Source organism: Tenrec ecaudatus, chromosome 1, assembly GCF_050624435.1.
Source record: "Tenrec ecaudatus isolate mTenEca1 chromosome 1, mTenEca1.hap1, whole genome shotgun sequence".
Classification (NCBI taxonomy): domain Eukaryota; kingdom Metazoa; phylum Chordata; class Mammalia; order Afrosoricida; family Tenrecidae; genus Tenrec; species Tenrec ecaudatus.
The window spans coordinates 143,948,033-143,956,937 of record NC_134530.1 but is presented as its reverse complement, the minus strand read 5'-3'; the positions used below and the strand labels follow the sequence as shown (position 1 = coordinate 143,956,937).

The following is an 8,905-nucleotide window of genomic DNA, read 5'->3' as shown; positions in this document are numbered from 1 at the left end:
TAGTCTAAAAGCCGTTTATTGAAAAGAGCAAAAGATGGAAGACAGGCTCCCCCACCGGCAGGGTGGAGTAGAGCCAGTAGCAGAGCTCGGCCCCTGCTCAGCAACTCTTGCTTCCCCACTGGGCCATCTTGTTGTTGATGGGCATCTTGAAGAAGCGGTCAGACTGCATGTACGCAGCTATTTTCTCCAACGCCTGAAAGGAAAACAAACCAAATATTTAGAGATCTGAGCCCAAACAGCAAACCCACAGTTCACATGCTGCCCCTGCCTCTGCCCCCCCTGGTTTCTGGTAGGCAGAGCCTTTGGGGTCCAGGCCTTTACCGAGAGTCTAAGCCTTAAAGGTGCCCCACCAATGGTCCCTTTAGGTTTCGGGGGAGCTGTGGTTTTATGAGAGGAAGATGGGCGGGGCCTCACCTCAAAACGACACATGAAAGCCTTCAGATTTGGGAACTCGTCCAGGCACTTGGGCTCAAACATGCGGTTCTGGTCTAAGACGTCATAGGAGAGGAAGTCCACGAAGGTGAGCTGGATGAAGGACAAGAGGACAACCAGGCCTGAAGCTCAAGACCACCTCCAACCAAACACAAACTCACTGCCATCGAGTCAATGCTGACTCACACCAACCCTCCTTTGGGGTTCAGAGACTGTAAATGTTTACAGGAGTAGAAAGCCCAGTCTTTCTCCCACGGAGCTGGCGGTGGTTTCGAACTTCTGACCACGAGGGTAGCAGCCCAACATGTGACCACTACATAACCAGTGTTCCCATTCATTGGCAGCTACGGGGATAGAAACGTGGCTTCTTCCCTTCCTTCCTACCTTTTCCCCAGCAAACCACGAGAATTTCCCCAGGAACAAAGAAAACTGTTTGAGGTTTCCAGGCAGCTGTTCCAAGTACTCAGGCTTCAACTTTTCCTGGGAGCGAGAATGAGCGAGTTGAAGAACAGATGTCACATAATTGTCACAACTGAGCGGGGCGGGGGGCTACTTAGCAGGCCCTTCTACAGGTGTCATCTCCTCACTGCCTGCAGGGGGCGAGGAGGGGGCCGGGATGCTCGGAAAGGGGAAGGGACCCACACTGGAGTTATGACACAAAGCAAACCCAAAAGCAAGAACTCTGTTTCAGTCTCCTGACACACAGGCGTGATCAGAGACAGCAGGAGCAGCAGAAACTGCCTGTGGTGGTTTCGTTGGTGTGGTTTCCCTTTCCCGACCCTGCAGTCTGTTGACGCCTGTAAAGAAACTCACATGGTCAGGGCTGTAGGAGATCCGGACAAGCTGCATGCGGAAATCCATTATCTGGTTCTCCATGATGTCCACTCGAATCTTCTCTTCTTCTGTGTCACCACCTGTGGAACAGACGCCAAGCACTCAACTCACCCCTGGCTGCACCCACTCCCGGCGAGCACCCAGTGGGAAGAACTTCCTCCCCAGCCTGCCCAACTCACACATATTGTGCTTGCGAGCGATGTAGCGCAAGATGGCATTGCTCTGAGTGATCTTGTTCTTCCCGTCCACAAGGTAGGGCAACTGGAAGACAAAAAGGTTCAGTTGGCCACCTGGCTGTCTTTTTCCTCCCACCTCTGTCCATTGGCGAAGAGGCGGCTTCAGGGACAATGGACAGGACATGATGTATCAGGAGAAAAAGCAGTAGCCTAATGGAAGTTAGCAATTCAGTCCTCACCTGATTAGAGATGGGACTCTTAACCTCTCTCTGAGTATGCGTGCCAGAGAACTTCCTCAGAATGTTTGCAAGTACTTAGGGTAACTTACATACATCTGCAGGATCATTAAAATGTTATAAAAACCCCAAATTATTATATGGCGACATATACTTACCAATGCATCAGACAACTAACATGTCTAAACACTACAATTTTAAAGTACTGCCAGGTAATAAGTCATATTTAAGATATATGACACAAATGCAACATAAGACAAAAATACCTGATTCTACCAGAGACAAAGTTACAGTTACACTAATAATCCATCAATATTCATCATAGAGAAAATGTGATCGGTTAGTGGAGATTAAAACATAGCTTTGATTTTCCTTCCAAGTTCATGGGACCCCTGAAATCCATCTGTTCTATCCAGGTGGTGCGTGTAGATGTGTCCAGTCTTGGCCCTTGGCTCATGGTGACCCTGCACACAACGGACTGAACCACTGTCCAGTTACGTGAAGAGGGCTGTTGTGACGCATAGGGTTTTTTCAGGGGCTGATTTTTGCAAGTAGATTGCCAGCCCTTTTTTCCTAGTCTTAATCTGGAAGCTCTGCTGGGATTTTTTTCTGCTTCTTGGCAACACAAAAATCTCCAGGGACAGACAGATGGTATCTGGACATGAGGTGCACTGGCCAGGAATTGAACCCAGATGTCCTTCCTACTAAACAAATAAACAACCCAAATTTGTTGGCATCAAGCTGACTCTGACTTGTGATGACCCTACAGGGCCGAGTAGCAACATCCCAGAGGGCCTTCCAGGCTGTCAATAAACAGCAGCCAGCCTCCACTGCTTTCTCCGAGAGCAGCTAGGGAAGTGGTTCTCAACCTGTGGGTCGAGACCCCTTTGGGGGGGGTCGAATGACCCTTTCACAGGGGTCACTTAAGACCATCGGAAAACACGTTTCCGATGATCTTAAGAACTGAGAAACTCAGGGTGCAATGTAGCACTGATGAAGAATACAGCTTTCCTCTAGTTCCTAAATGCTTCCTCCCCCCACTCACCACCCACCCACACTATCATGATCTGAATTCTGCCTTGCGAGTCTGGATAGAGCAGAGGATATACACTGGTGCAGATAGGAGCTGGAGGCACAGGGAATCCAGCGTGGATGATACCTTCAGGACCAGGGGTGTGAGGGGTGATACTGGGAGGGTAGAGGGAGAGTGGATTGGAACGAGGGAACCGAACACAGGGATCTGAGTGTGACCTCCTCCCTGGGAGATGGACAACAGAAAAGAGGGTGAAAGTAGACGTCGGACAGGGCAGGATGTGACAAAATAATAATTTATAAATCATCAATGGCCCAGGAGGGAGTGAGGAGCGGGGAGGGAGGGGGAAAAAGAGGACCTGATGCCAAGGGTTTAAGTGGAGAGCAAATGCTTTGAAAATGAGGGCAAAGAATATACAGATGTGCTTTACACAATTGATGTATATATGGATTGTGGTAAGAGTTGTATGAGTCCCTAATAAAACGTCTAAAAAAAATAAAAAGAACTGAGACACTAATCCTCTATCCATCTTCAGGCGGTTCCAGCCACATGCAGATATGGCCACATAGGAGTACCCGACATGAAGACTGTTACCCACCCTACACCATGCTTCAAGACAACATTTCATTTGTCATTAGAAATCAATATTTCACAACATATAGCTACATAATGCTTTTGTGATTCTTCACTATGCTTTAATGATGTTCAATTTGTAACAATGAACATACATCCTGCATATCAGATATTTGCGTGACGATTCTTAACAGAAGCAAAATTAGTTATAAAGTAGCAAGGAAAATCATTTGATGGTTGGGGGTCACCACCCATGAGGAACTGTATGAAAGGGTCACGGCATTAGGAAAGTGGAGAACCACCGACCCATCTGGTTAGTAGCCAAGAGCATAACCAGTGCAGTGCCAAGGCTCCCTGGTGTCTGTGTGGCCAATGAGAACTCTTCCACTGAACACCTCCGTTTTACCCAGGATATGATTACCCAGGATATGAGGCGGGGCTGGGGGCTGGGTAGAAGGAGGGAGAAAGGGTTTAACAGGATATTGTTGTTGATTTCATTTCTTGAGATGAGCTGTGTCAATAATAGCTATGTTTTAAACACCGGGCCCAAAAAAAATCCTGACAGACTCCTAATCCCTCAATCCTAAATAACTTGAGTGGTTTACAAAAAAGAGGAAAAGTAAAATTGAAATGGAATTGGGAGTCTTTAGTCATAAACAAGTTCAACTTAAAAAAGAAGAAGACTCCTTATTCTAGATCCTTCCAGATCAGAGAGAGAAGCAAGGACACATTCACAGACCCCTGTCCCTCCAAGGCCACTCACATTAGGAAAGTCCAGGTCCAGCTTGAATTTCACATCCAGCCACTGGCTCCGATCATAGTCGGGAGCTGTAAGAGAGGAACAAAGGGGCCGACCTCCACACTAGCACACTTTGCACACTTCCGTGCAAAGACTGAAAAAAAACAAGCCAGTCCCCCAACTCACATCCCCAGGCCCATTCCGTCTCTTTCTGCGTAAAGTGTGACCCTGTTAAGTATGACGTGGAAGGGCCCTGCTCACCCGGGGCCTGTCTCCTCCCAAGGGTGAGAGGCAGAAGAAGTTCGATGGACCGAAACAAGGGGCTACCTGACTTTCCCGGGCCGACCTTACCTTCCCCGCACGTGTAGCGCTTCTCCTCGTACGCGGTGTTGGTGAACTCCAGGAGCATGCGGATGGCGTGCGCCAGCTGCGGACCGAGCGCGCGGGGTCAGCGCCCGCCCCGGCCACCCCCCCCCCCATGCCACCCCCCGCCCCTGCCAACGTCCCCCAGCCCCCAGCCCCAGCCGTTGGCAACGGTGGCTGAGCTACGCCGAAATCGCCTCCACGACTCGGGGGTGCGGCCGGTGGCCGAGGGGCTGGGCGGGCGTCTCGGGGACCAGGGCCCCCTCCGCGTCCCTCCCCGAGCAGCCGGCCCAGGGGGCACACTCACCCCGCGGATGTCCCAGTAGCCCAGGAGCACGGACTCAGCGGAGGAGCTCATCTTGCTTCCCTGCCTGGCGGGGGCCGAAAGAAGCCGACCTGCGCACGGGATTTGATACCAGACCCAGTGGGCGGAACCAACGAGTGTGCGTCGCGGATCCGCCTGCCGCTCGCGCCCCTCCCTCCGCGCGCGAACCGCGGGCCGCGCGCCTGCGCAACGGTGCCGCGCGCCCCCCGGGTCCCGAGACGCCCCGCGAGGAGGGGCCGGCCCGGCAAGGCGGTGGGCCCGGGGGTGCGGGCTGGGCCAGAGCCGCGCGGTGCACTGGGGTGCAGTGGGTCGGAGCGGGGTGCGGAGGGGCCCGGCCCCCAGAACCCAGTGACCCAGGTGTGCGAGTCGAGGCACCGATCTTCACGCGTCCTGAGCCCACGTAGGGTAGAGTGAGCCCCAGCCTCCCCGTGGGCGATTGGAGAGGCGTCCTCCTTGCAAAGAGTTGCCGTCTCGGAAACCCACGGGGCTGTGCTCCCCTGCGCTGCAGGGGCACTCCGAGTCGGAGGTTGGTGGCAGTGAGTTTGGTTGTTTTGAGAGTCAGGGTCAAGCACTGGGAGTCCCAGCAGACTTTGGCCGCCTAGAAGTTGCTGATCATGGCGTTTGGGTAGGGTGTGTGTGAGTGGGGGGTGGGGGAGAGAGGAGGAGATAAGACGCCCATAAATACCAAGCCCATAAAACTGCCAAAGTGCATTGGCTTCACTGAAGTCCTCCAGAGCTCGCTTGAGCGTGGACAAGAAGAGGCCTCAAAGAGGAGATGCGCACCTTTGAAGAAGGCCGTACACCTTGGGAATGCCGGACACTGTAGTCCAGGCAGCAGGAAACCCACAGCACACGCTGGAAGGTGGAACTATTAACTGTAGGTAGAAAGGACCAAGGATCCCTGGTGGCGCTGTCCGGTACTGCTAACCTAAAGGTCAGAGGTTCAAACCCACCAGGGAAGATAAAGAATTCAGTCTAGAAAACCCTGATTAGGACCACCTAACCCTGATTAGGACCACTGCAGGCAGGCAGGCAGGCAGGCAGGCAGTCTGTGTGTGTGTGTGTGTGTGTGTGTGTGTGTGTGTGTGTGTGTCTGGGTGGGAGAGAACAAAGGGGGCAGCGTACTGTGGGTGTGGTCTATTGAATGAGCTTGTGATGGGGCGGAGAGAGCCAACTCAGGAAACATCCTGGGGTCAGGTTTGGAGATCGGAGAGCCTGACATCCAGTGGGTGCTTTTCCTGTGGTTATTGCACAATCTCAATATCGCTGCCATCAATCAGAGACATCCTACAGAACACAAATTGCTTTTTAAATACTTTTGTTTCTGAAAACGAGAATTTTTTCTACAAAAAAGGATAATAGTGCAAATGCATAGAGGCACAGGGACATGTCCAATGCCTAGATCGCTCCTCAGTGTAACAGAGGGCCGGTCACAACTAACTTGAGGTATACCGCTAACATTTATTGCGTGCAGGCACTAGTGTAGGTGTTGCATATATTAGGGAGTACACACACACACACAAAAGCAATTGTACTGGGCGCAACGGGACTTTCAGAGTATCGAGCAACTCCCTCTGAGTTAGTGCACCCAGTGGCATCCCCTGGGTTAGGCTCTCTGGTTGCAGTGACTTTGTAGAAGCAGTTTCACTCAAACCTCATTTTTGGGGGATGGCTGATTTACGAGAACAGCATGTAGCTGTGAAATGTTTCCTGCTCAGAAAAATACCACAGAAACTGTTGTGATGTTGAACACAGCTTACAAGGACAGCGCTGTGGGAAAAACTCAAGTGTACAACACTTACGTACCTGACTGCTAGTAAGGATTTTTTGAGACTGTAAATCTTGGGGAAAGACAGCCTCGTCTTCCTCTTTAGCAGCAGTCACTGTGTTTGAACTGTCAACCTTGGGGTTAACAACACAATGCTTACCCCACAGTGAGACTAGGGATCCTTGAAGAAATGACATAAGTAGCCTAAAGCACAGGGTGATCTGGGGCCCAGACAATGTTAGGGTCATAAACAAATTCAGCTAAGAGAGACTTAAGTGAGCATTTAGTCTAGAGCCATAACTCCACTCAATTAGTACATCAAGCCACACCTGGAGATGAAATAAAAATGTGTTTGTATAGTCATTGTATGTGTGAGGGGACCTTTTACAAAATGTATGAGGGTGTCTTTTACCGTTTTTAGGTTACAGTTTAAAAGTCGCTTACAATGAAAAATATATTACAAGTTAGAGACCACACGATTAAAACAGGAGAGGCAGGGAGCAAAATGACCTGGGACAGAATTGGCATACCCATTTGGTAGACTTTTAACTTCCAGGCCCACGGTCCTTAAGCTCTGCCACAAAAGAGACAAGCTGTGGGGGTGAGCTCAGCCTTGACTTCCAATAGGAGGGGACAAACGTTACATTAAAAGAGGAAGTCACCAGGTAGGGTCTAGTGCCCTTCAAATTGTAAACCAACGTGGCTGCTCAGAACCTGCAGCTGGGAGCCTGGGTACTCTTTGCTCCTGTGAAGTGATGTGCTTCCAGAAGGAACCCCCAAACCAACCCAAACTCACAGTCGCCGAGTTGAATCCAACGCCCAGTAACCTAATAGGACAGTAGGCCTGCCCCTGTGAGTTTCTCAGGCTATCTGCCCGTCCTTAGGGGAGCAGAGCACCTCACCGTTCTCTCTTGCAGCAGCTAGTATGTTCGAACTGCTGACCTTGTGATTAGCAGCCTAACTGCTAACCCACCACACTAAAGGATCTCTCTCCAGACGATGAAGGTGAAATAAATGATTTGGGAATGTGTATAGAAAGCGTAAGGAAAACTTGAACCATAATTCTTAAGTTCTGGCTCAGCTCCAAGAGCGATGAAAATGTCCCTCTCCCCTTTCCTTCCCTCCCTCCCTCACTTTCTTTTCATGTGTTTGAAATGAACTTGTAAGTCTCTAAAGAATCCAAGCCACTTTCTTCTTTTTTTTGCTGGTAGGAACCCCGTGATTTAAGAAGTAGAGTAGACCCACTGGGCGCAGAGACAAGACAATTAACTGTGAAGTCCCATGAAACTGTAAGCACGAACCCCCAAGCCAAGAAACAAATCCCACCATGTCTTTGGCTGAATTACAGAAACCTTACCAGTTATTCCCCTGCCGCTTTTAAGGTGCCTTTTTCTCCATTCAGTGTTGCTTGGTCATTGTAAGCCCTTCACTGTTCTCCAGATTCCAGACCAAGAGGGGGGAATGCAGAACATGACAAAAAATTCTCATGAGCCCAGACTTTCTGGAGTCATGGAATATGGATGGAACCCTGAAACAACTGCACTGAGATCATCTTTGAACCTCAACCAACACTAAACCCTGAGTCTTCTTAAAGCCAAATAATAGTTTAGTTTAACTCGTGGGGAAAAAATGCCTTCGTAAGGATACGCCCTTGTAAGAGCTATGGGCATGGGATTAAGCGGGAGCATTGGTGGCACAGTGGGCTGCTCACTGTAAGGTCAGTGGTTCCAGACCACCAGCCACTCCCGGGGAAAGATGCAGCTTTCTGCCTCAGACACTGCATGGGCAGTTCCACCTTCTCCTGTGGGTGCCATGAGGCGGAATTGACTCGATGGCGTTGAGACAAGCCAAGTAACAGCTTCAATTTGACTGATGACACAGGAAGCTTAGGAGGGCATGAGCTGATGTCAGTGGGGGGGCAACTCAGAACGGGAGGGGAGGGTGCCAACGGTGCACAGCTCAATGTCATCGGTGTCACTGAACACGAGGAAGCTGTGGATCTGATGTATGCTTTGCTGTGCATGTTATCTACAATAACAAGAAAAGTAAATCATGTAAATGGTTAAAAAAATGAATCCAAGCCTCTTCAGTTTTACTTTCCCTCTTTTTTAGCCTCTCAGACCCATGTTTAGATCAAGAAAGTAAGAGGCATCTAGAGGGTTTGTAAGGCTGAGTTTCTCTCTCTCTCTCTCTCTCTCTCTCTCTCTCTCTCTCTCTCTCTCTCTCTCTCTCTCTCTCTCTGTCTCTCTCTGTCTCTCTCTGTCTCTCGCAGAGGGGATTTCTACTCACATTCAGACCATCAGGTCCAAGGATAGCTATAGGCTGCAGCAGTTTCATGCCCAGAAGCCCAGCCCTCCCTGTCCCTGTCTCCAGGCCTTCACCCACTCTAAGCCCAGAGGAAGTTTTAAGCAAGGAGACACACAGGT

At 50.3% G+C, this 8,905-nt stretch overlaps 1 protein-coding gene across 1 annotated transcript; it reads right to left on the bottom strand.

Annotated features, from left to right (window-relative positions):
* GSTM3 (glutathione S-transferase mu 3) lies at positions 1–4,852 on the bottom strand. Its single transcript, XM_075540289.1, has 8 exons — positions 4,694–4,852; positions 4,375–4,450; positions 4,048–4,112; positions 1,446–1,527; positions 1,246–1,346; positions 817–912; positions 415–525; positions 1–193 (listed from the first exon to the last, which is right to left on the bottom strand). Exons 1-8 carry the CDS (start codon positions 4,742–4,744, stop codon positions 98–100), a joined length of 678 nt encoding a protein of 225 aa, XP_075396404.1. The 5' UTR covers positions 4,745–4,852; the 3' UTR covers positions 1–97.
* Between the last annotated feature and the right edge of the window lie 4,053 nt (positions 4,853–8,905).